The 26355-nt window shown below is 46.5% G+C and overlaps 2 protein-coding genes across 5 annotated transcripts in view; one reads left to right on the top strand and one right to left on the bottom strand.

The window, feature by feature from the left end:
- The window catches only part of PIEZO1 (piezo type mechanosensitive ion channel component 1 (Er blood group)), a 111573-nt gene extending 104035 nt beyond the window's left edge, over positions 1–7538 (top strand). For both annotated transcript variants that reach the window (XM_079988693.1, XM_079988692.1), the window contains exons 42-52: positions 120–267; positions 548–762; positions 1522–1680; positions 1873–2020; positions 2686–2874; positions 3635–3727; positions 3930–4102; positions 4723–4845; positions 5259–5338; positions 5641–5839; positions 6560–7538. In XM_079988693.1, coding sequence (XP_079844819.1) covers positions 120–267; positions 548–762; positions 1522–1680; positions 1873–2020; positions 2686–2874; positions 3635–3727; positions 3930–4102; positions 4723–4845; positions 5259–5338; positions 5641–5839; positions 6560–6809 — 1777 coding nt within the window. In that variant the 3' untranslated portion in view covers positions 6810–7538. The remainder of the gene's footprint in view (positions 1–119; positions 268–547; positions 763–1521; positions 1681–1872; positions 2021–2685; positions 2875–3634; positions 3728–3929; positions 4103–4722; positions 4846–5258; positions 5339–5640; positions 5840–6559) is intronic.
- Positions 7539–8061: 523 nt separating this feature from the next.
- On the bottom strand, positions 8062–26212 carry CTU2 (cytosolic thiouridylase subunit 2). 3 transcript variants are annotated; one of them, XM_079988853.1, is made up of 15 exons: positions 26193–26212; positions 24905–24979; positions 24202–24280; positions 24030–24089; positions 23785–23845; positions 22880–22989; positions 22041–22345; positions 21180–21315; positions 20272–20403; positions 20054–20145; positions 11354–11457; positions 10355–10490; positions 9650–9710; positions 9129–9187; positions 8062–8307 (listed from the first exon to the last, which is right to left on the bottom strand). In XM_079988853.1, the coding sequence occupies exons 2-15, from the start codon at positions 24961–24963 to the stop codon at positions 8226–8228; spliced, it is 1476 nt and encodes a 491-aa protein (XP_079844979.1). In that variant the 5' UTR covers positions 24964–24979; positions 26193–26212; the 3' UTR covers positions 8062–8225. The 3 variants fall into 3 exon arrangements, with proteins under 3 accessions (XP_079844979.1, XP_079844978.1, XP_079844980.1); XM_079988852.1 differs by lacking the exon at positions 26193–26212 and adding an exon at positions 25718–26108; XM_079988854.1 differs by lacking the exons at positions 24202–24280; positions 26193–26212 and adding an exon at positions 25718–26107.
- Positions 26213–26355: the final 143 nt, after the last annotated feature.

The following is a 26355-nucleotide window of genomic DNA, read 5'->3' as shown; positions in this document are numbered from 1 at the left end:
CCCTTCCTGATATTCATGCAGATGATTTGGTTCTGGATTCGGGGTGGTTCTGCATAAAGTGGCATGTGGCAAAGGCATCAGCCCTACACCTTATCCTCCCCGCCTCCCTCTCCCTCCAGAGCAGAGCGCATGTTCCAACCACTGCAGCGGTTCTTCCAGGAAATTTTGCACAGCAAATACCGTGCTGCTACCGATGTCTATGCCCTCATGTTCCTTGCTGATGTGGTCGACTTCATCATCATCATCTTTGGTTTCTGGGCTTTTGGGGTAAGTGGGACCGTTACAGTTATTTGTTAGCAAACTTAATTCACACAGTGCCTCCAACAGACACGGTAATTTGCAGAGTAAAATCAATGGGCACAACCAACTCAGGTCCATGCATTTCAATGGGTCTGTTCTAATTAGGATGTGCTTGTGGATCCCCAAGCAAGTGTTGTCCTCCATATCCTGGGACAGATCTGGAGGACAGACGCCCGGGCAAGAGGTATTCCCTTCCTCCTGCCAATCTGCCAAACACCTCCCAGCACAGGCTTCCCTTTCTCCCCAGAAACACTCTGCTGCGGCCGACATCACTTCCTCCCTCTCAGATGACCAGGTGCCGCAGGCCTTCCTGGTGATGCTGCTCATTCAGTTTTCCACCATGGTCATCGACCGGGCTCTCTACCTCCGCAAGAGCGTCTTGGGCAAGCTAGTTTTCCAGGTCTTCCTGGTCTTTGGCATTCACGTTTGGATGTTCTTCATCTTGCCTGCAGTCACTGAGAGGTACCTGGCCTAGCTATCTGTCTGCCTGTTATCCGTTATGTATTAACAGAATGATATGCTATATATATTCACAGTACAGGCACAGCCCCAGACCTCTACCATCCTTCTAAACTTGTGGGCAGAAGAAGGACCAGCCCCTAGCTGCATATTGCATTTTGATATTTAAGGAAATTAATGCTGCAATGAGTCAGACGGTTCTTGCTACACAATTAGTTAATATATGGAGGGGCAATGAGTAGTACGTACACAAAGCATTAAAATTCTTCATGTTACTGGCTGCTTATTTAGAAACTGCAAAAACCTGGAAGCTGGCGGTCAACTTAACTTTTAAGCAAAGGCTCCATGGATTTATGCATATTGTGCTTGCAGAAAAATTGGCATTGAACTGAAAAATTGGCCAGAAGAAAGGCAAAACCTTTTTTGACTTTTTTGCTACTTGGAGCCTACTCATGGAATACATTAAGGGGCGTGTTCAAGATCTTTGTAGTCTACCTCCCTGAGACTGCAGAACGCTGTCTGAAGTGGCTGTTCTCCTCTGCCATTGGAACTCTTAATTTATTCTAGTATGGATGTCCTCAAATGTTTCTCTGCTGCTTGTTCTTCTGTGGGTGGGTAAGGGGCTGGGAGGAATTTACCTGTTTCTATATCATTGATGTTTCCTCACAAGAAGCAATAAAATACATTTATAAAAATAAAAAGGAAGAACCAGCCCTGAAATGTGCCCCCCTTCCTTCCCCCAACTGTGATTTCCCTCCCCAGGATGTTCAACCTGAATACTGTGGCCCAGCTGTGGTACTTTGTGAAATGCATCTACTTCGCTCTGTCGGCTTACCAGATCCGCTGCGGCTACCCGACTCGCATCCTGGGGAACTTCCTCACCAAGAAGTACAACCACCTCAACCTCTTTCTCTTCCAAGGGTAAGGCCAAGTTCCCAGGGTCCTCCCAGAGTGGGGCGAGGGGAGCCTGAGTCAGGTGAAAGACGCAAGAGAGCAAGTTCAGTATGATCAGGGTTTGCTTTGTAGTTACAAGTTGGGGCAGGGGAAAAGCAGCTTTTTAGGGACCAGAGATCAAAGTGCACAGGATCTGAACGCCCCTCTTTCCTCTGACAGCTTCCGCCTGGTGCCTTTCCTGGTGGAGTTGCGGGCCGTCATGGACTGGGTCTGGACGGACACCACCCTGTCTCTCTCCAACTGGATGTGTGTGGAAGACATCTATGCCAACATCTTCATCATCAAGTGCAGCCGTGAGACTGAGAAGGTGGGGCTGGAATGGCGGAGGAGGAGGCGGCGAGGGTGGGCCTGACCTCTCCCACCGCTGTCCTACAGTGTAAAAACTTACCCCATATATACACACTTGGCCACTTTGATTTATGGCACTGGCACGGTTACAAGTGCCACATCATATTGGTCCCCCATTTGTAAGAATTTGATTGTTTTCATACTTTGGAACTCCCTGCCTATTGACATCAGGCAGATACTTTCACCGTACTTGTCAGGGGCTCAGGAGCAGAGACACAGGGAAGAGAGGAAACGGAGAGCGAAGGGGAAGAATCTTGGTGCCTGCTAAAAATGTGTTTGTCTGGGCGAGTCTATCCAGACATGTAGAAGCTGCTCTGTAATCAGGCTTTAACTTCTCACTAAACATTATTTTTTTTATGTTTTAAATGGTTTTTAACTGTTATTTTACTGATACTTTGTTTTATTCTTTTTGTAACCTGCTTTGAGGGGTTTTCCTTTACAATCAAGAGGTATGAAGTTTATCAAATAAATAGAAACGAGAGCAGCTGGCGGGAGGTTGAATGATGAGAAAGGAGGAACTCTGGACGAGCTTTTATCCTCCCGCTGGCCAGGATGCGGCCATCTAACCACGCTGTCGTGCACACAGGGGCCTCGTCCTTATGCTTCTCTGACCCCTCCCTACAGAAATACCCACAGCCCAAGGGGCAGAAGAAGAAGAAGATTGTAAAGTACGGCATGGGGGGCCTCATCATCCTCTTCCTCATCTGCATCATCTGGTTCCCGCTGCTCTTCATGTCGCTCGTGCGCTCCGTGGTGGGCGTGGTCAACCACCCCATTGATGTCACCGTCACCCTCAAGCTGGGAGGTTACGAGGTAGGAAGAGGACAGCATGGGCCGGACCCACTGGGTGTCTTCATCTGTCCTGTTCAGAAGGGTGATTCTGCCTCACGGTGAATAACGCAGTAGCAGCAGCCGCTGTCATCTGGAGAAATAGCTGCACGGCCCACTTCACTGGGAGCTAGTGCTGAGCCGTTCTCTCTAAAGCTCTGGTCAGAAGCCACACTGACTACCACGTGCAGGGAGGGTTCTTGTCTGCCGGGTCAAACCTGCCCAAAAAACCTGGTGGCCTTTTGGCTTACCCTGTCGGAACAGCCTTTCACAAGCCCAGCTGGCTGAGGCTGATTTGAGCTGCCATCCAAAATGTCTGGAGGGCCCTATCTCGAGAGGGGCTGCTACAGATGGCGTGGCCTGGTTCTCTTGCTTGAACGATATGGTCATTCTGGTCTGCATTCCGACAGCCCCTCCTGCTGTCCACTCCTTAGCAGACCCACCATCTGGATGGCTTAAAACTTGATACTGGTGTGGGGAGGTCCATGGTCCGTTTCTCTCTGTTGTTAGTTCCAGCAATGGTTTCATGGAGGATAAAGCTATCAATGGCCACTAGTGTCAGAAGGCAGACGGCTAATGCACTCAAGCTCTGCTTCCTATTGGGGCATCTGACTGGCCTCTGTGGGGAAGAGGCTGCTGGATTAGATTGCCTGATCTGGCAGGGCTGTTTGCTTGGAGCAGCTCTGCTGGCGTGAGCAGTTCTCAACCCCCTCCTCCCTGTCACCCTTTTTTTTTTTTTTTGCAGCCTCTCTTCACCATGAGCGCCCAACAGCAGTCAATCCAAGAGTTCACCCCCAAGGACTATGATGCATTAACGAACGAGTTTGTGCGGCAGCCGGTGAGTTTCCTAAGGAAATTGGGAATGGGAAGAGAGCTCCCCTCTGCACCCAGGCATGTGGCCATAGCAGCAGCAGCAGGAGTCCTCCCAGTCCTCATGTTCTGTGCTGGTGCTGTGTAAGAAAAGGAGGCTTTATGGGTAAACTGGTTGTGTATCTGTAGTGGCATACCACCCTGACTCTGGGGTTCTCTGCTTCCCCCAGGTGGCCATGCAGTTCATCACCCTTTACAGTTACGAGGATATCGTGACGGCGCGCATTGAGGGCAGTTCGGGCTCGCTGTGGAGCATCAGCCCACCCAGCCGGGAGCAGCTGTACCGAGAGCTGCATAATGGTTCCTCTGCCATCACCCTGCGCTTCACATGGAACTTCCAGCGGTATGGAGATTTTAGGATGATGGTGTCTCGCTAGTGCATGCAACAAGAAACACCTTGCTGGCTCAGGCTAATGGCTTGCGCAGTACGCATTGCTGTGAATAATACTTCACAGTGTAATAAAGCAGCAGTAATTTCCCACTCCCCAGCCATGTTCTGCACCCTCTCCAAGTGCCTTTGATTGGCTGGAATGTGTCCTTAAGAGTCTGAGGATGCCTCTTGCTTGCCTAGATGGAGAAATGTTGGTACATAGAGAGCCCTGCTGGAATACAGCCTGTGCTACAAAGAGGAGAGTCACATTCATTGCTCTGCTCTCTTCTGCCTCTCGCACCCTGCCCACCACTGGCCTGTGGCCCCTGGAAGCTTGTCTGTAAGGGGACGCAGCCCCTGTGCTGAAAATGGTTCTCCATCTCCTAATAGTCTTCCTGGTTAACTTTGACCAAGACACTTTAGCCTCATTTTTTTTTTAATGGGTTATCTTCTTGGTGTATTCTGAACACTTAATTGCACCAAAGGCTCAGCATGGGCAAGAGCTTCTCAGACAAAACAGATGACAAAGGATTTGAAACATTAAAACCTCTGTCTCTTCCTCTTTTCATTACTCCCACCCCCAAAACCTTCAGGAACCTTAGCATAGGAGGAACAGCGGAGTACACCTCTGAAAAGCACACAATGGAGCTGGGACAACAGGACAACGTGAGGAGAGATTTGGCAAGGCTGCTGCAAGGCACCCACAACGAGTTTGTGTGAGTTTGAGGGGGTGGCACATGCCCTCCCAGCACACTCCCAAGGATTTTATTGCAAGAAAGGAGGCAATCTCTCCCCCATCTCAAAAACAAAACCCCGTGGGTGACCCCACACAGTGGGGATGAGAAAATGATTCGCGGTTGACCAAAGTTTCCCCAGTAGAGCCTTGGCATGGCTTAGCACAAGAGCATCAGAAGCGACTGGCTGCTGGATCAGGCCCAATGGGGCCCATCTAATCCAGCATCTTGGTCTCACACTGGCCAGCTTGATGCCTTTGGGAAGCCCACAAGCAGGACCTGAGTGCAACAGAGACTCTACCCTCCCTTGGGGCTGGGATCATGCATGTGGGAGGGAGTGTGGCTCTGTGCACCCTTTAAAGGCTTCCTCTGATCCTCCTCCTTTTTTGTTGCAGTAAAGTTCCCAAACTCTTTCCTCCCTACATTCGTGCACCTAATGGCCCTGAAGCAAAACCTGTCGAGCAGATGCTGCCAGGTGAGACTGTTTCCGTTCTGTTTCCATGTACGGGTTCAAAAGTGCCAAGTGCAAACACAGAGTAACAGTTCGTTTAGTTATCCTAGAGATGTCAACAAACACCTTATTCCAAAATTCAGCCTGTATCCCAATCAGATCCCAACAGATTGGTAACTTTGGGGAAATGATTAGTTCAAACATTTCCAGAAAGCCCACACACCTGTTTCTTATTAAGCTGGAGGGATGAGAGAACACCCATTCTTTATGAAGACCGAGTTGCTCATTCAAAGTTTCTGTCCACTGTTCCATATATATCGTGGCAGAGGATGAGGACAGCTACTGGGACGTAGAGGTGCAACTGAAACGGCAGCAGGTGGGAATTGAGAACGGCAGTGCCAACTTCCTTGAGTGGTGGGTGATTCGGCTGGCCAACTGCCAGGAACAGGACTGCAACATCCTGCCCATGGTCATTTTCAACGACAAAGTCAGCCCTCCCAGCCTCGGTTTCTTGGCAGGATATGGGTGAGTAACCATTTACATTCATGGGAGAATTGTTGCCTACATTCTAAGCTCTGGGGCTGATGCAAATCTTTGGCTCAGAGGTATGGATAGCCCATACCTTAGGGCACAGGGGTGGGGAAGAAACACAGGCCCCTAAGACTGTCTGGTGCCTGGGACTCAGTTCTGAGGCCACACACAGCCTCCTGAACCAACCCCATCCTGCTTTGCATCTTCGAGTGTTTTGTTCCCAATTGAACGCCTAGAACCCTTCTAGAGGCTCCAAGCTAAACCCTTTGCGTTTAACCAGGCCTTGGGTTAATTAACATGGGTTCCTTTGGTGGTGATCATTTTTCAGTAGCATGGGTAGGATTTGTCCTGATTAGTATGTTGCTGGATGAGCATTTTCTGTATTTTACGTGTCACTGCTTTACATTTTTCTAGTCTTAAATTGTTTTTAAGTGCTGAATTTTATTTTGGGGGTCACTTTTTATTATATAGAGCGGCTGACAAATGCTATAATAATCCTGCCCCCCTTCCCCCCCAATGCACTAGCAAAGCAGCCATTTCTTAGCTGCATTATTCTGAGCAGATGGGTATGGGTTGCTCTTGATAAAACTAAGGAGGTGTATAAAGGTGTGATCTTGCATGCCTGCAAAGCAGAGCTGCATGGGTGTGGCTTCCGCCGTGTGCTGGTGGCTGCTTTCTTGGATCCCTAGCTAACCCCCTTCTCCCCCCACCCAGGATCATGGGCCTCTATGTTTCCATTGTGCTGGTGATCGGCAAGTTTGTGCGGGGCTTCTTCAGTGAGATCTCTCACTCCATCATGTTTGAGGAGCTGCCCTGCGTCGACCGCATCCTTAAGCTGTGCCACGACATCTTCCTGGTCCGTGAGACAGGCGAGTTGGAGCTGGAGGAGGAGCTGTACGCCAAGCTCATCTTCCTCTACCGCTCGCCGGAGACCATGATCAAGTGGACACGCGAGAAAGAGTGAGGAGCCGCTACCACAACAGAGCCAAGCAGCCCGCAAGACACGAGGACAGGTGTTGAGAAAACACCACCTTCTCTCTCCCTCTCTCTAAGGGGCGGATGGAGAGCCTAAAGATGGACCTGGAGAGGATGCTGAGCTCCTCCTACTGCTGGACCTGGAAACTGCCTCTCTTCCCCACCTGCCTTTTGCTTAACCTCTGTGGGTGGGGCAGCCTCTTAACCTCTGAGCCAAACCTGCTGCCCCACTGCCTTAGGAGGAGGAGGAGGAGGGGAATACTGTCACTCTTTGCATCAGATTTCCCTTTTTGAAACGGCTGAACGGGAAGCACCTTTGCACTCTCTGAAGCCCCTTACCCTCCTGGGTTATTCACAGCAGCACAAGGGGGTGTTTTGCAAAGCAGGAAGTCTGCAACCATTTGCTGATTGACTTGCGGTGCTGTATCCTGCTGAAAAGCCCACTGTATGCACAGCAATAACCTGTTTGCATCTCCCTCTCCCCCTGCAAAACAAAAGAATCTGGGGGTACAGAGCTTCTCTCCCCCCTCCCACTTCTTGTTCTCATGTTGCCACAAACACTCCCCCCCCCCCCCAACGAGTGCCATAGTCTAGGCATCACTACGTGCCAACCCCAGCTGCTGGAAACAAAGGGGTGGCTGGAGTCTATTGACTTTTTTTCCTAAAGGAGGTGGTTTTATTTATACAGATCTATATAATAAAACTTTAAAAATAAAAAGCTGTGGTTATTAGCGATATTAGAGAATACTGAATAATGGGGACAAGGGTGAACTTGGGGGTGGGGTGGAAAAGAGATGATACACCCTCACCTTGAGCAGAGCTTTTTCTTGGCTTCATCCTTACTACCCCATCTTCTGAAGGGTAGGGAGACTTACACTGCAAGTATAAAGGCACCTTTGGCCCTCCAGATATTGCTGAACTACAACTCCCAAAACTAATACAATACCTTGTTATGCAAATGCAATAATTACAACATATAAAATGCAACAGGCATCCTGGACTTGATTCGTATGATAGGAAGTAACCAGTAAAGAAATTTGTTACAAACATCACCATTCAGCCTGTTGCACTTTATATGTTAGAACTACAACTCCCATCATTCCCAGCCACTGGCCATGCATGCTGGGGCTGATGGAAGGCGTAGTGCTGCAACATCTGACAAGGCACTGGTTCTCCACACTGGCGGAGTTGTGTAAGGACTCTCAAGTGCTTGGCCCCAACTGAAATGATGGGAGACCTCCTGTAGCATCACTGAGCTAGCTGCTGGTGGCTTCAGAATAATTTATTTGCTTTAGAAAATTTATAAAATTCAGGAAGGAAGAAAAGGTTGAATAAGAGCCAAGAGGGGGTGCTTTCTTGCATTGGGTGTTCTACTCTAGTTCTCCAGAGCTCAGCAAACCTGTCATCAGCTCAGGGGAAGGCCCTCGGCAGCATCACTGTCCTCTTCTTCAAGCAAGAACTCCTGGATTTCTTGCTTCATTGCAGCCCTGCAGGAACAAAACACACACCAGTCTCTACACCTGAATGTTTCTGGTTCCCCAGCAACTCTTGTTCAGCTGGCTGGAAGCTGGTAAAGTCACAAAGGGGACCCCTATGACAAGCTGCTGCTGTTTGGGGTGTGTGTGTGGAGTTGGGACCTGCACAGAGAGAGTGGGTAGTTAAGTGAGAATCAGCACAAGAAGCATCCTCCTCGTGCCCCATGGAGACTGGTAATTCCAGCAAACCAGCGTTGCAGTTCACAACTTGGTCTGATAAAACCCTTGTCAAGATTAAGTCTATCTGGTTGTCATTTGACAGGTACATTTGACCATGGCTGCCAAGGCAGGATATGAGCCTCTGACAGACCCTTTGGTCATCTCTAACCCATGGGGCTATCGTAATAGTTCCTGCCCCGTGTGCTACTGCAAGAATACATGCTTTGATCTCAAATTTCTCTTTGTCATACACATTTATCCAACCTACATAACCACAACCACAAAACTTTAGATATCTCCATGATTTCCTTTTCTGTCTCAAGAGCACTCTGGCCTTTTGGTAAGGGGAGGGGGCACAACAGTCTATCCCCAGCACTAAATAAATTTGGTACCTGGTCTTGCCACCCAGAATGATTCCATGGAGAAATGGGCCCGGTTTGAGATCTCTTTGGTCTCTTTCTCTCTCTCTCTTTCTCTCTCTCACACACACACACGCTCTTCAGCACTGCCTCCAATATGCTCTTCCCTGCCCTTCCTATAAGTGCTTCTATTCAGAGATGAACTATGTATCCCACTGCACATATCCCCTCCTCTGCAGAGTGTGTGGCTTGTACCTGCATCGCCGGCGCTCTGCCTCCAAGTGGATGTAGGCTGGGAGAGGCTCCAAGGAGCTCTGCAGAGGAGGAAAGAGGTTGGGGTGAATAAACACTTCCAGAATTCAGAGCAGATGCTTCACTGTGATGAATGCCTGAGCATCCCTTAGGCCTGGCAGAGCCCATGCCCATCCCTAGTCTGGTAAAGAAAATACAAAAGGGTAGGTGGCCTTTCCTCTTTGCCCTGGGTTCTAGTCCTCATGAGCCAAGCCTCCTTGTCCAGATCAAGCGACAGGCAATGCCCTATCTCGCACTCTGCTTGGGCCCACAACACTCCTCTCTCTCCTTCCCAAAGGCCACAACACTCTCCCACCCGTCAAACTCAACCATGATAGCTTCATCCACTCGTCTGGAAGCAGCAGTGTGGTGACAGAGGCAGCCAACTGGCCTCTAGACTCTGAACAGAAAGCAAATGTGACAGCCCAGAAAAATGCAGCATTAGAGTAGGAGGCATCCTGCGCTCCACACCTCTCTGCACTTACCATGTCTTTGATGGTCAGGCGGCAGCTGTAGCAGAGCAATGGGAAAAGCTGGGAAGAATCTCTACAGGGGAGAACAGAACCGGAGGGCAGAGGATGAACTCTGGGCAGGTGATGTCTATGATTCTAGTACAGCAGAGGTGAACTTGCCTCACACCCACCCACCCCAAGTGCTTTTGCCTGCTTGGTGGGCGTGCCTTCTTTAACTTGGATAATACCTCTCACTTCCTTGAATAGAGTGGGGTGTTCAAATAATTTCACAAAGGCGACATTTACATCGGTTGCTCCATCTGCATTTGCTTCTGGCCCCACCACCATTGACATTCAGCCCTCCAAAGGGTTTCCCACCCCTGGTCTAGAAGCACAAGAGCACCTAAGGGGAGCCTGCAGGATCAGGCCAATGGCCCATCTAGTGCAGTGTTCTCTTCTCATTGTGGCCACCCAGATGCCTGTGGGAACCTCACAAGCAGGATTCGAGCGCAAGAGCCCTCTCCCCTCCTGTGGTTTTCAGCAACTGCTATTCAGAAGCATCTTTGACTCCTGCAGTGGAGGCAGAGCCTAGCCACTGCTGCTGGTAGTCATTCATAGCCTTTGTCCTCCAGCCCTTTTTTTAAAGCCATCCAAGTTGGGGGCAAGGAGTCCACCCCACCCATACAAGGCTAAGTTGTTTGTGGAGCTATCTGTTCTGGATCCAGCATCCCTGCTTACCTTGGCGCCAGAGGGGCCCTGCAGCATCCTGTCTGATTCGAGGCCCCTCCACAGCAGCCGTTCCCAGTGGATGGTGGAAGTGGCTTCTGGCAGAGCTGCTCTGACAGCACCGTCGACTGCAAGGAGGAGCCGCCCACTGGGGAGGAAAGGGAAAGCAGAGTCAGAGGCAGCACCGCTTCTTTGGCCGGCTGAGTCTTTGTCCTCAGTGGCGGAGAGAGTTTCAGCAGTCGCCCCCGAGTGGCTAAGCTTTGTAAGCAAGGACAGTCTTGCCCTCTTTGTACCCTCTCCTCTCCTGCAGTTTCTATGAACTGGTATTCAGAGGCATGCTGCCTCCAACAGTGGAAGAAGAGCACAGCCACTGTGGCTAGCAGCCATGTACAGTCTTATCCTTTCATGAATTTGTCTATAAGAAGTCACGGAAAATAAGGCTTCCTGCTGCTTTCCCCAACCAGTTTCCCTCCAGCTGTCACTGCACTACAATTCCCATCATCCCTGTCATTTAGACACGCTGGGAGTTGGGAGTCCACCAATTTCCCAGGGGGCACCAGGATGGAGAGGGTTGTTCTAGACCAGCCTTTCTCAACCGTGGGGCCCCGGATGTTGTTGGATTACAACTCCCAGCATCCCTAGCTTAAGGGACCAGTGGCCAGCAATGATGGGAGTTGTAGTCCAACATCTGGGGACGAAAAGGCTGCTCTAGATGTTTCTAGAGGAATCCCAGAGGCAGGTATCCCAGTGGCAAGATCACTAGTTCTATGGCAGTTGGGTAGGGCAGCCCAGGAGGAGAAACTCTTGGCCTCAGCTAATTCTGACGCCCTGCAGGTTAGAACAGGCAAGCTGGTGAGTGGGTGTCTGTGGCTTGTGGTGGGAGGCAGAAGTCAAGCTAGCTTTTGGGGTCCTTCTGGTTCTCCAATTTCTGACTTTGTAGAACCATATCCAGGTGCATCCCCTTCTTAAAGAAGTGAAAAAGAACTTTCCCATTGAAAGGCCACCACATACCAGCATTGGTGTCCAAGGTGCAGAGACAGAAGAGGCACTGGGGTGTTTCTGTGGGTCCACCAGGGTCAGCCTCTCGGGACGTCACACAAAGCTTCTCACCTGTCCTGCAGAAAGGATGGAGAGGTCATCAAGAAGAGGGCTGGGAAGGGACTTCTGGTCGGGGCCAGCGCTTAATGGCGGCTCTCTCCCCGATCTCCGGAGAGAGGGCTGCTTCACGAGTTCGGGTCTGACCGCTACGGCGAAGCGGGGACCCCTAAAATCACAGGCGCGGAAGCCTGTGAACAAGGAGACTCGGTGGGCACCATTTGCGCCCCCCTTTACTGCAAAAGAGCCTTTTTAAAGGCTCCGGAGGAGCATCGGGGGATCGTGCGGTGCTGAGAGTCGCTACCCAGCCCGTGAAGTGAAGCCGCGTCGCCATAGGCGGAGAGCGCCGATTCCTTCCTGAAATCTGGACTGAAATTGAAATACCCGTAAGTAGGATTGGGAAACCTACTGGGATTAAAAAAAAAAAAAAAACGTTTGAAATTTGGCTGAAAACAGGGATGGTAAATAAAGGAAGTCTGCCTCCCCTGGACTGCATGGCTTTTAAAGCAACGGAACTGGAAAGCTGCAATTGAAGGAAAAGTAACTCTGAACTTTTGAATTATTTAACTTTGGCATTGAACTCTAACTACCCCCCCAGCAAGCAGGAGCAGGGGGGGGAAGAAAAGGGAACTTGGCTTAACCTGCATGAGTGGAAATTTAAGTGATTAATTCCTGCTGTCTCTGTCTCTGGGAACAGACTGCCTGGGTGAAGCGCTTTGACAGGAACTGTCTGACAGAACCTGCTGCAAAGCGGAGAGCTTAAATAGATACAATTTTTGGGACTCTACAGAAATAATATTGTTGCAATTAGAAGATTGAAAGTTTTTTTTTTTTTGTCAAAAAACTCTTCCCCAAGAGGGCTTTTGGTTTCCTTGTTTCTTCTGCTTATTGGACATAATGTATTGCTCCCTCTAGAGGGCTGAAAGGCTACAGTTGTAACATAGACTGTCAAATAAAAACAAGTCACTGGATTTTTCCATTCAAGAGCTGTTCCTGTGGGAACGACCTTGGGACATGAGTGGCTCTGCAGAAGATATAACAACAAGATCTAAGGCTAAAGCTGCACAAAAGAAAAGTGGCTCAATATCAGGCTTACTGCCAACAGGCACAGCTGGACAGGAGAAAGGAATAAACGCATTCATGGATTCAGTGACTCAAGCATTACTCAAAATAAATGAATCTTTAGAAAATTTGACTAAGCAAAGCACGGAGAATACCAAACAACTGACAGAACTTACAACAAAATTGGACTTAAATACTAAAAGCATTACATCTAACACAGAAACCATAAATAAATTGGTTCAAGAAAACGCCACAATTCGAAAAATTGCAGAAGAAGCTAAATTTACTGCAGAAACCACACAGGAAAGTTTATTTTTTTTTATAATAATTTTTATTAATTTTCCACACAAATAATAAAGAACAATATAAAACAGTATAACTTCAAGCTCATCAGTTCATGCCCTTTTTTCTTTGACTTCCCCATACCTCCCCAACCCTGCATCCTTATTTAAAAATTCTTTAGCAACCCTTAGGTCCATTGTCTTAATTCCCTTTCATCAAAAATTTCTTAAGTTTTTTTATTTACTGCTGCAATTCTTTACTTCTTACCCCCTGACATCTTAACATTCCTCAATTTTACAATTATTTTAAAGATATATTTTGAATTTCTTCCAGTCCTCTTCCATTGTCTCTTTCCCCTGGTCCCGGATTCTGCCTGTCATCTCGGCCAGTCCCATAAAGTCGATCACCTTTGTTTGCCATTCTTCCAGAGTAGGTAGTTCTTGCGTCTTCCAATACTTTGCCAGTAGAATTCTTGCTGCTGTAGTGGCATACATAAAGAAAATCCTATCCTTCCTTGGCACCATTTGGCCCACCATGCCCAAGAGGAAAGCCTCTGGTTTCTTAGGAAAAGTCCACTTAAGGACCTTCTTAATTTCATTATAGATCATTTCCCAGAAAGCTTTAACCTTTGGGCAGGTCCACCAAAGGTGGTAGAAAGTGCCTTCAGTCTCATTACATTTCCAACACTTATTATTAGGCAAATGATATATTTTTGCAAGCTTGACTGGGGTCATGTACCATCGGTAGATCATTTTCATAATATTTTCTTTTAAGGCATTACATGCAGTAAATTTAATACCGGTGGTCCATAACTGTTCCCAGTCAGCAAACATAATATCATGACCGATATCTTGTGCCCATTTAATCATAGCTGATTTCACCATTTCATCCTGTGTATTCCATTTTAACAGCAAGTTATACATTTTTGATAAGTTCTTAGTATTGGGTTCCAACAATTCTGTTTCTAGTTTTGACTTCTCTTTCTGAAATCCTATTTTCCTGTCCTGTTTAAACGTCTCATTTATCTGATGGTAATGCAACCAGTCTCGAACCTTAGGCTTTAGTTTCTCATAACTCTGAAGTTTCACCCTTTCGCCATCGTATTCTAAAATCTCATGATATTTTGGCCATTTAGAATCCATATTAAGTTTTTTTACTTCCCTAGCTTCCATTGGTGACACCCACCTAGGGGTTTTACTTTCCAACAAATCTTTGTATCTAATCCAAACGTTATACAATGCTTTCCTTACAATATGGTTTTTAAAGCTTTTATACACCTTTACCTTGTCGTACCATAAGTATGCATGCCAACCAAAACTATTGTCGTACCCTTCCAGATCCAAAATGTCAGTGTCCACACAGACACTATTGTCGTACCCTTCCAGATCCAAAATGTCAGTGTCCACACAGGAAAGTTTAATACCAGTCTGTAAGAAGCTGGAGCAGCATGAGGCGGCCTTGTCTTTGTGGGAGATGCAGAGGAAAGAGAAGAATTTGAGACTTAGGTTGGTCCCTGAAAGTGAAGGGGACAACCTGGTGGACTTTCTCACAAAAGAATTATCAGAATTTTGGCAGGTAAATTCAGAGGAAGAAGAATTTAAGATAACAACCGCCTTCAGATTGGGCAGAAGGCAAGGCAGGAAGATCCCAAGGGATTGTCTGATAACTCTGAGATCTAAAGAGGAAAGAGATAAAATTCTAAATTTGCATTACCAGAGAACCCTTCAGATTGGAAATGCTTCTGTTCAAATTTACAAGGACATCCCAAAATACATTCTGGAGGTAAGAACCCATTTTAAGAACCTGGTTGACCTGCTGAAGAAGAATAACATACCTTTTAGGTGGGAATTTCCACAAGGTCTGTCCTTTAATTTCAAAGGAAAGAAAGTCAAAATAAGAACAGTGCAAGATAAAGAACAATTCCTGGACAGAAACGAGGAGGACCTTTTGAAAGGAGTGCTAGACTCGACCTCTGACACAGACCTTGGAAATTTGACATTTGGACTGAAGTCACCAACAGAAGAAGAACAGCTGCAGGGAGCAGCTGGAGGTAACTAATTAACAATGTCTCTGCAATTTTTAACCTGGAACTGTAATGGACTGAACCTTCCCAGAAAAAGGCGTGAGGTTTTTCACATTTTGAAAAGAGAACAATTGGATTTGATATGTCTACAAGAAACCCACGTGACAAGGGCACATAGAAGATTACTTATAAATAAAAGATTAGGACAGGAATTTATTTCATCAGATAAAGTTAAGAAAAGAGGAGTGGTGATTTATGCAAAGGAAAAATTGGTTCCAAAATTGATCTTTAAAGATGAACATGGAAGAATTTTGGCAATTGAGATACAAATCCAAGGAGAAAAATTCCTGATAGTTGGCATTTACGCACCAAATGAAGGGAAGGCAGAATTCTACAAGAAATTGCATGAGACATTAATGGATCATCTGGATTACAAGGTGATTTTATTAGGAGATATGAATGGCGTGGTCTCTACAAATATGGATAAAGCACAAAGACAGGTGGTCTCTAAGGACGGGAGACTACCTAAGACCTTTTTTGAAATGACTGAAAACATGGACCTGATTGATATCTGGAGAACAAGAAACCCTCTTGAGAGAGAGGGAACATTCTTTTCAGAGGCACAAATGACATGGACAAGAATAGATCAAATATGGACTACTAGTGGAATGGCTCCAAGGATAAAAAAGGTGGAAATCTGCCCAAAGACATGCTCCGATCATAACGCAGTGAAGATGGAAATGAAACTAACAACAGCTGGATCCTTCAGATGGAGAATGAATGACACCCTATTCAGAGATGTGGAGATTTACAAAAAGGCCCAAAAAACCTTGAAGGACTACTTTGAGATAAATCTGAGGACAGATGTTGAGAAAAGGGTGATCTGGGACGCAAGTAAGGCCGTGATGCGAGGTTTTCTGATACAACAGAACTCTTTAAAGAGAAAGAAACCAAATGAAAGGAAGGATAAGATTTTGGAAAAAATAAAAGAAGGAGAAAAGAAACTGAGGTCTAAACCAAAGTCTCATGAGATTCTGAGAGAAATTAAGTTTTATCAGATGCAATACATGGAATTGATGAACCAGGAGATAGAATGGAAAATTAAGCAAATGAGACAGAGGACATTTGAATCAGCGGACAAATGTGGGAAACTTCTAGCATGGCAATTGAAGAAGAGACAGAAATTAAATACAGTCACAAGCCTGGAGGTGGACGGAAAGAACATCTTTAAACCAAATGAGATCAGCAACTGCTTTCAGAGCTATTTCAGGAGATTATATGCACAAGGGCCGGAAAACGAAGGAGACATAGAAGATTTTCTTAAGAAATATGGACTACAAAAAATTTCGCAACAAAGTATGTTGATTTTAAATGAGAAAATAACAGATCAAGAAACGGAGGGTGCCATTCAAAACATGCAATTAGGGAAATCTCCAGGACCAGATGGACTAACCTCCAGATATTATAAAGCATTGAAAGAATGGCTAATACAGCCGCTTAAGGAGGTTTGTAACGAAATATTAGAGGGGGAAAAGGCACCTGAATCGTGGAAAGAAGCATTTATTACACTTATACCAAAGACTGATACTGAAAAAAACCAGATCAAGAACTACCGCCCTATATCATTACTTAATATGGATTACAAAATATTTGCTGACATTTTAGCAAAAAGACTGAAGAGGGTGTTAATGGAGGAGATTCATAAGGACCAGGCAGGCTTTCTCCCAGGAAGACACTTATCAGATAATGTAAGGAACATAATTGACATTATGGAACTGCTAACTGTAAATATTAATACGAAGGCAGTCCTAATCTTTGTGGACGCGGAGAAAGCCTTTGATAATATTTCTTGGAACTTCATGAAGAAGAATCTCCATGGGATGGGGGTAGGCCAAAGGTTTGAAAATGGTATAAGTGCAATATATTCTGAACAAAAGGCAAAGCTAATTGTAAATAACGTGGTTACTGATGAACTCTCCATAGAAAAAGGGACACAGCAGGGGTGCCCAATATCCCCATTACTTTTTATATCAGTCCTGGAGGTTTTGCTGAATATGATCAGGGGGGACCAGCTGGTAAAAGGAGTTCAGGTCGGAGCTAAACATTACAAATTGAAGGCATTTGCAGATGACCTAGTATTGACTTTACAAGAGCCAGACACTAGTACAAAAAGAGTTTTAGAGTTAATTCAATTCTTTGGTCAGGTGGCAGGATTTAAGTTGAACAAACAAAAAACTAAAGTTTTGGAAAAAAACTTAACAAATGTTGAAAGAGAGAGATTCCAAAATGAAACTGGGTTAATGGTGGCAAAGAAAGTAAAATATTTGGGGATTAACATGACATCTAAAAATGTGAATTTATTTAAAGACAATTATGATAAATGCTGGACAGAGGTAAAGAAAGATCTAGAAATATGGTCGAACTTGGAAGCTTTCCTTGTTAGGCCGAATCGCAGTGATTAAAATGAAAGTATTGCCTAGAATGTTATTTTTGTTTCAGACATTACAAATTGTGGATAAACTAGATTGTTTCAAGAAGTGGCAGAAAGATATATCTAAATTTATCTGGCAGGGCAAAAAGCCCAGAATAAAATTTAAGATACTTACTGATGCAAAAGAAAGAGGGGGGTTTGCCCTGCCGGACTTAAGACTGTACTATGAATCGGCAGCTTTCTGCTGGTTGAAAGATTGGCTACTTCTTGAGAATGCAGACATTCTGGACCTGGAAGGATTTGATAACAGGTTTGGCTAGCATGCATATTTATGGTATGACAAGGTTAAAGTTCACAAGGGTTTTAAAAACCATATTGTTAGGAAAGCACTATATAATGTCTGGATTCGATACAAGGATTTGTTGGAAAATAAAACTCCTAGGTGGCTATCACCTATGGAGGCTAAGGAGGTGAAGAAACTTAATATAGAATCCAAATGGCCAAAATATTCTGAAATTTTAGAACAAGAAAGTGGTGAATTTAAACTACAGAGTTTTGAGAAATTAAAGTCTAAGGTACGAGATTGGCTCCATTACTATCAATTAATGGAAACTTTTAAACAGGACAGGAAAATTGGCTTCCAGGTGGAGAAATCGAAATTGGAAACAGAATTGTTAGAACCCAATACTAAGAATGTATCAAGAATGTATAATTTGTTGCTGAAGTGGAATACAATAGACGAGACAGTTAAATCAGCCATGATTAAATGGGCACAGGACATTGGTCATGACATTATGTTTGCTGACTGGGAACAGTTATGGACCACCGGTATTAAATTTACGGCATGTAATGCCTTAAGAGAAAATATTATGAAAATGATTTATAGGTGGTACATGACCCCAGTCAAGCTTGCGAAGATTTATCATCTGCCCAATAATAAATGCTGGAAATGTAATGAGACTGAAGGTACCTTCTTTCACCTTTGGTGGACCTGCCCAAAGATTAAAGCCTTTTGGGAAATGATCTATAATGAAATTAAGAAGGTACTTAAATGTACCTTTCATAAGAAACCAGAGGCATTTCTCTTGGGCATGGTCGGCCAATTGGTGTCAAGGAGGGATAGGACTTTTTTTATGTACGCCACTACAGCAGCAAGGATCCTTCTAGCAAAGTATTGGAAGACACAAGAACTCCCCACACTGGAAGAATGGCAGACGAAAGTGATTGACTTCATGGGATTGGCAGAAATGACTGGCAGAATCCGTGACCAAGAGAAAGAGACGGTGGAGGAAGACTGGAAGAAGTTCAAAGTTTATCTTAAGAACTGTTATAATATTGATGAGTGCTAAAATGTCAAGGGAAAGGAAGATACAGAATTGCAGCGGAAAACGTTTGTTGAATTAAGATGAAATTGAGAAAGATAATAAGTTTTAATTAATTGGAGTAAAGGGTTGCTGAAAAACTGTAAAATAAGGATGCAAAAAGGGTGAGGTATGGGGAAGTCCGAGAAAGAAGGCTTATGAAAATGAGGTTATGAAACTATATCAGTGTGTTTGTTTTTGTTTGTTGATGTGTGCATGTTGTTTTGTCTTAAAATTGGAAAATTAATAAAAAATTATTTTTTTTAAAAAAAGAAGAGGGCTGGGAAGACATGGCTAGCCCTTCTGCCTCCTATTATCCATCTTGCTTTTGCCTCTCAGGCCTTCTGTGCACCATCCAGCTGGTCTCACATCACATGGAGAAATCACACAATCCACGTCTGCATGTATTCTGCAGACGGTATGTGAGACTGGCAGAGTTAAGCCGCCAGAAAGCAACAATGATCTCAACACACTCATTTTAAGATTAAAAAGGGTTGTAACCAGTGTAGTCCTACTCAAGAGAAGACCCTCTGGAGTTAGTTAGTGGACTTCTTTAGGTCCATACATTTCAACAGGTCTACTGTAAATAAAATTAAGTTGGATACAACCTGGAGTTTCTAGGCTTTAATGGTGGCTGAAGGAAACTTTAAATCCCTTGAGAGGAAATGTCATGGTCTCAAGAATTCAGAAAGGGATGTGGGGATCAAGATGTGGGACTTTGCTGCCCCGAAGAATAAGTGGGCTTTTATCATTATTATCATCCACCCTTTACCCTAAGGTCCCAGGGCAGGTTACAACTTTAAAACACAGTATTAAAACTGCTTACAATCACAGAAATGAGGTGGCTCCTAAAAATATACACCTCCCAGGGCAAAGATGTGCATCGTCACTATTTGCCAGAAATTGTATCATGAAGGAACCAGACATACCTCAATGGGGAGGGAGTTCCAGAACTTAGCGGCTGCCACACAGAATGCCCTCTTTTGGACCACCCCAAGCCTCTTAGGGCAGAGGAACTACCACAAGGGCTCCACCTGCTAATCTTAGCACCTGAGAGGGTCTGTAGGGAAGGAGGAGGTCTTTCAGGTATGTTGGGCCTGAGTAGTTTAGGGCTTTAAACACTAATGTGAGAACCCTGAATTGGACCCGGAAGCGAACTGGCAACTCCAGGAGGTTTTAAAAGCACACAGACAACTTCCTAGTTTATTCAGCCTGCAGAATAAACATGGTTTATTCAGGTTTATTCAGCCTGCAGAAACTGGACAGTTACTGTCGCTGATGCATACAGTACTGCTTATAATGGGTGCAAATACTAACAGGCCAGCAGAAAGGAGATTATCAGCATGCAACCAATAGGGGTGGGGCAGTGGGGCGAGGAGTGCTGATGAATGTCCTCCTAGAAGCAGGGAGGCATGCAGTTGCTTGCAGGAGAATGGCCCAGCTTGAAGGTTGCTTACCGGCAGACTGTGCTGGTGGTGGAGGGGAAGTCACACTGCAACCTGTAGAGGAAGCTCTCAATCAGGCGGTGGATGCTGGCTCTGTCGGGGGTCTGTGGAAGAGGAGAAGAGGGGCATCACTCTTGGGCAACAAGGAAGGTTACTTTCTCCCAGGAGGTCTGGTGGAAGGGCGCCCAAAGGGGTCACCGTACAGGCACCCAGAAGTAGGTCCCTCTTACTTTAGTATCCAGCGCAGGCGTGAAGACTGTGGGCACCCCAAAGAAGCAATTGTAGAAGGCAATCTCTTTGGCAGTGTATTCCCGCATGGGACGCAAGAACAGCACATCACCGTGGCGACTGTCTGAGAAGCCCTTTCAAGGAAAGGAGAAAGTGAACAGTGCAGAAAGTGCCTGATCTGCTGCCCCGTTTGTGAGATAGGATAGCTCTGGGTGGTCCAAAGTGGTGGTGTGGAAAGAACAGTATAAGGAACTTGGGAAGCTGCCTTATCCTGAGTCAGACCATCAGCCTATCTGGCTTACCATAGTCTGCACTGACTTGGCAGGGGACATTACCAGTTGTACGTGGTGATGCCGAGGGTTGAACCTGGGACCTTCTGCATGCAAAGCAGGTGCTCTGACACTGAGCTACGGTTCTTCCTTTTATAGAAGCAATAAAGAAAAGCACAGTGCTGGTGCTAATGCTGTCAACAGACTTCAGTTTGTCTTCTGATGCAATTCATAGTACATGTACTTGGAAGTCAGCCCCGTCATGTTCAGTGGGGCTTACTCCCAGGTAAGCACATGCAGGAATTGAAGCTTTAGTCCCAGAACCTGGTGCTGCAACTCTTTGGGAGGTCAGGAACAACTAGCTGCTTCCCTCTCTCCAGCTCTACATACCTTCAGGGCCAGGAGGGGGGTGAAGAGTCTTTCTGCTAACTAGCAAGGCCATTATAAGCAGCTCAGATGCCTGCTGCTGAAGTGGCTGCCCCAAATGTCCTCTCTGGAGAGGGGAAGCAGGGACTGGATTCCTCACGAGCAGCACTGCCCACTCCAGCTTGAAGCTTGCACCTCTCACCAAAGGGCAAAGAGGGTAAGAAACATGGGCCTCTCTGGCCCCAACATATAGGAGTCTGCAGCCCTGCTCTCACCGTATCTGCAGCCAGAAAGGCCCCACGTCCCAGGCACAGGTTGGTCAAGAGCTTGACAGCCACACGGGTACCGCTGTCCCCCATCATCACCTTGGAATATCCACTTGTCCGGGCCACGTGCAGAATCAGGTGGTTCCTAAGAACATAAGGAGAGCCCTGTTGCATCAGACCAAAGCCCATCTAGTTCTGCATCCCATTTTCACAGTGGCCAAGAGGTAGCCCACAAGCAGGACTCTCCCCCACTGGCAATCCCCACCAAGTGGGATTCAGACACAATGCACAGCCACCATGGCGAGTGGCCTTAGCCTCCACTAATTGGTCTAGCCTACTTTTAGACAAACTCATGGAGGGTATAAACTCATGAAGAGGAGTGGGGAGGTGGCTGGCCCCTCCCCAGGAACACAGACCTCAAACTGCCAATCAAAGCAGCCAAGGATTGTCTCATTCAGTGGAGCTGTGAAGAGGCCATGAAAAGCAAACCCAGAAGTGGCAGCCTAGAGAGGGTGAAGCAGAATACTCTAGGTCCTGGCTCTGTAGGGCCTTGTGCTCCTGAGGTTGCTGATCAGGATGGGTTGGCCTCTGCTCTACCTGCAGCAGCTCTGTCACCCTTCCGCAACCTCAAAGGGATGCTAACAGCAACCATTCAGCTGCCTAGGATTCAGGAATTATTGGGATTGGCCAGGATCTAGTACTCAGTCATCCTCTCTTAAGCAGGTTAAATTAGACAGCAAGAGGGTGATGAGAATGTCTCTGAATGCAGCCTCTGAAACATCCTTGGGCTGCCCATCTTTGAGAGCAATGCATACTGGGATCTCGTCCAGCAGCACTCTAACCAAAGGAAACTTCTGCAAAGAAGCTCACCGGAGAGTCTGTAGGAGCTCCTCTTTTGCAGTCAGGGTTTTCACAGCCCCAAAGAGCTTGGTCAGTTCTTCAGTATGGGGCACCGGAGGAGGCCTAGTTCCTGGGACCGGCAGTCCCTCCTGCTGTGAAGATCTGTTAACGCTAAGCCTAGCCAGCTGGTCCTCCAGGGAGCTTGCTGAGTCCCCCACCGTCTTCTCATGCTGCTGCCATCTTATGAAACCATCCACAGCTTCCTTATAGCTGCCGCCGTGGTCAGTGGCACTATGGGGAATGGAGTGCAGCACAGAGCCTGGCAGGTCAAACACCTGTGAAAGGGCAGAGCACATGCAGTCAGCCACAGAAAGCACTAGCAGAAACAGACATTTAAACACAGAAATCAGTGTTTCCCACTCCTTTGATATTTATTTGCCTTGGTTTAGTGTTGGGACTGTAAAAACATCATAGGTTCTATGATAACATTTATTTTGAGAATTCTAAGCTATGGGGAAATCTGTCCTCTTCCGTTCTTCTAAAAGGTGGAGTGGGGGAACCAGACTCCTGCACAAAGGTAAAATCTGCATGCGTTGCTCTGCCCGCTTTTGCCTCTTCCCCACTCATCACTGACATGTGGTCCTTAGCCTGAAAATGTCACGAAGGGGGTCTGTTCTTGCACCTTTCTTATGGGACTAGTTGGCTTCCACAGTAATAAGGCTATTTCGTTACTGACCAGCCAAACTGCATCTCTAAGGAGATTCCTAACTCCACTCAAAATACACCAACGTACTGAAATGAGGAAGCAGCAACAAGGTCAGAGGTTGACACGGCACCCCAGGCCTCTCTTCATGTGCATCTTTCCTCACCTCTTCCAAGCACACCAGGTGATAAGGGAACCCTGTGGCTTGCAGGATCATCTCCACCTGGCTGCGGATCTCCTCCCGCTTGCCTGGGCTCTGTCCGCACACAGCCCCCTCTGCACAGCAAGAAAGAAGATCAAGCAGATCAGTTAAACAAGCTGAGTGGGCTTCTGGGGGGACTCCCACCCTATTTTCTCCTAGCTTGGGCAAGAGTCGTGGTGTAAGTCACCTCAACCATTTGGAGAGCCACCTCACTCAAAACCTTTACCCAAATTAATTTTGATGCCCAAAGGGTCACTCTGAGCTTGGTAACGGTCTATGGTGAAAAATAGGTTTGACAAAAGAAATTGCACTAGGAACATAAGACAGCTGCATTTCATTTCAGTGTGTGAATCCCTCCTGGGCGCATCTAGGGGTGGGGAACCTCATGCCTTCCAGATGCCCTTGGACTACAACTCCCATCTGCCCCAGACAGCAGAACCAATGGTCAGGGATGTTGAGAGTTGCAGTCCAGCAGCATCTGCAAGGCCTCTACACTGACTGGCAGTGACACTCCAGAGTCTCAGAAACAGGGCCTTTCCCAGCTCTACTTAGAGATGCTGGGAACTGAATCTTTTGCGTGCAAAGCAGATACTGTGCCACTGAGCCACAGTCCATCCCCTTCTGGCCACCCCAATCCTGCCTCCCATGAAGATGTGGCCACCTTCACAGGCACCCTGAGAGAGTATTTGTTTGCCACAAAGGTAAGGAAAAGGGAAAAATGAGACTTTCTAGCAGTATTGTTTTTAAACCTTGGAGAAGAGTACAAGCGTTTTGATGCAAGGTTTGTTTCACCTTGAACAAACTGCCTCTGCTTAGACTCTTCAGTCTCCCAAACATAGAAGGGAATCCTCCCAGCAAGCATTGCTTACCATCGACATAGATGATTCCTGGCTTAAAGCGGAGCTTCTTGGCTGCTTCCCGGCTCAAGCCCTGGGAGGAGAAAGAAGTTCTGGGTCAGTTTCAAGCTGTTTTTAATAACGATTTTTAGATTGCTATAACCCTCTCTGCAACCTTGTGGTGAAGGGTGCATAAGAAATGACATTAATTTAAGAACCACTCTGCTAAACCCCCAAATTCTCTGTCTTTACCCTGCTAGGAAGTCATGGGGAAATACCTCTTGAACTTGCCGCACCATTGAACTGGAGGCAGGGCCGCCCGAAAATGCAAGCAGAACCTACAGTAAATAAAAATAAATAAAAAGCATGCAAGGGAGTATTAGAAAACATGTCTGTCACTTCTAGTTGTTAGCTCCCTCGCCCGCCCGCCCCAAAGTAACTGGGCAGGACCTTCTCTCCAGGGTAAATGCAGCGATTCTTGCCAAGCATAGCCCGGAACTTGTGAACAAAATAATCCTTGAAACAGCTCCTATGAATCAGCAACAAACACATGTTATTAAAGCAATAAGATGCAACAGAAACACAATTTTAGTCAAAGATCTTGGCCTTATTTTGTTTTAGCCATAATGCTATGCTTAGGAGCAGGAATAGAAGAAGCTGCCTTATATCACCAGACTATTTTCCATCCACCTGATAGGCTTTCCAGGGTCTCCAGTGAGGTTCCGCATCCCATCACCTGCCACTTGACCCTTTTTAACAGGCAATGCCAGAGACTGTATCTGTGAACTTCTGCAGGCAACACATGTGTGTAAGCTATGATCCTCCCCACACTTAACTATAATTGGTTGAAACATCTGGATTAGGGTAGTAGTGAGAGACTGACAGTGAGCATGGGTGTTTAGCTCTTGAGAAAAAGCAACTCAAATTGTTTTTTAAAAGAGTTCTAATAGAGATTAAAGAGGTCTAGAAATATGCCATGACTGAAATTCTGCTGTGTGAGTCAACACCAGAGGTTGTCACTTGTAACAAAGATCAGCCAGATCCCTCAAAAAAAGGTTTGCAGCTTTGTTGTAGACCACAGCAGCCTTTCAGAAAATGACAACCATGTCTGCTGCCAACCTGGTAAGAAGGCACAGCTGCCCGTCATACTTACTTGCAAAAGGCATCCCCAACACGGATGATCAACACTGGGGAACCTTCTTTGCATTTCATGCATTTTGAGGGGCAGCTTAGAAGAGAGAAAAGGAAGATCAGATTCCAAAGTAAAATTTGTATTGTTTACCATTGGAATTAAAAACATTAGTGTATAACCATTATTGTTGTGTAGCATTTCTTATCAGTGTAAGCCACTGTGGGTGCTCGACAAGCAGGAGAATGGCATATGATTATATTAACCAAACAGCCTAAAAGATTATGGCTGCAATCCTACCTCTGCTTACCTGGGAATATCACCCACTGCATTCAATAGAATTTACTTCTGAGTAGTCATGGCTAAGGTTGCACTGCAACATTTTTATTATCGCAGAAGCTTTCACTGGACTACAAGCCCTTTCATTGGATGCATTAAGCGCTGCCTTAAATTGGAAGGTGTAATAACTGAGAATACAACCCTTTCACACGTCTAATGAAGCAGACCTCAGTCCACAAAGCTTCTGTTGCAAGACATTTCTTATTATTTAAAGTGCCAAAAAACACTCTGCTACAGACAGTCTTTTAATGTGCACAGATAGCACCACCACCACCACAACAACAACTGTTATGTTGATTTGCACAACGTGGATCTTTTCACATCATTTCAGCCTGCCTTCTTAACTTCTGTTGTGGCCTCTGCGGCTATTGCAAAAACAACACCTAGTGGGAAGTCGCGGCTCGGAGGGGACAAGCCGGGAAGGCCTCTTCCCAACCCCACCTCCCACCCCTACCCCGTTCCTCTACACTCACTCCCTGCCCAACCCCGTTCCCCTACCTGCCCCGGGGTGCCCTCTTAGGCTGCGTCTCGTTTCCGCAGCCTCCCTCCTCGGCTTCACACATCGCAGCCAGACCTCTCAGCCTCCGTCGCGCGGGGCGCCCTAAGCAGCCGCTTCCCGACTCAGAACCCGAGCAGGACCGGCCACCCGGCGCACTCTTCTGACGTCACGCGCCCTGGTTTGTACCATCTGCTCTATAGATCTGCCTATACATTCACATAGAGGAAACCTTCCGGGTGCAGTTTGGGTGTTAGGTGTTCGTACGTGTTAAAAGCCAACCAAATTCCCACTGGTGGGAGGGCCGGTTCATACGGCAAGTACTCACTGAGTTATTGTTGAAATAAAATGGGGGTGGGAAGAAAGATGTACATCGGCTAGAGCTCCTTAAAGGGGAAAATGGGATATAAAACTAATTACTTAATTAATATGTGACTTCAAAGTCAAAACTGCATGCAAATAAATAATGAAGCGAACCCGGAAGCTAGGATTCGAGTGCGAGTCTATACACAGTCTACATTCCACACTTCCTTAAGCGCCGCGTGGGTCGAGAGGCTCTCTCTCTCTCTCTCGCGAGGAGCGCCACGAAACGGTGGTTTGGCTCTGACATCATCCGGGAGCGCCGCCCTACCACCTTGCT

The sequence above is a fragment of the Podarcis cretensis genome, assembly GCF_951804945.1.
Source record: "Podarcis cretensis genome assembly, chromosome: 8".
NCBI lineage: Eukaryota > Metazoa > Chordata > Lepidosauria > Squamata > Lacertidae > Podarcis > Podarcis cretensis.
The sequence above is the reverse complement of the archived record's forward strand: the minus strand, read 5'-3'. Positions and strand labels throughout refer to the sequence as shown.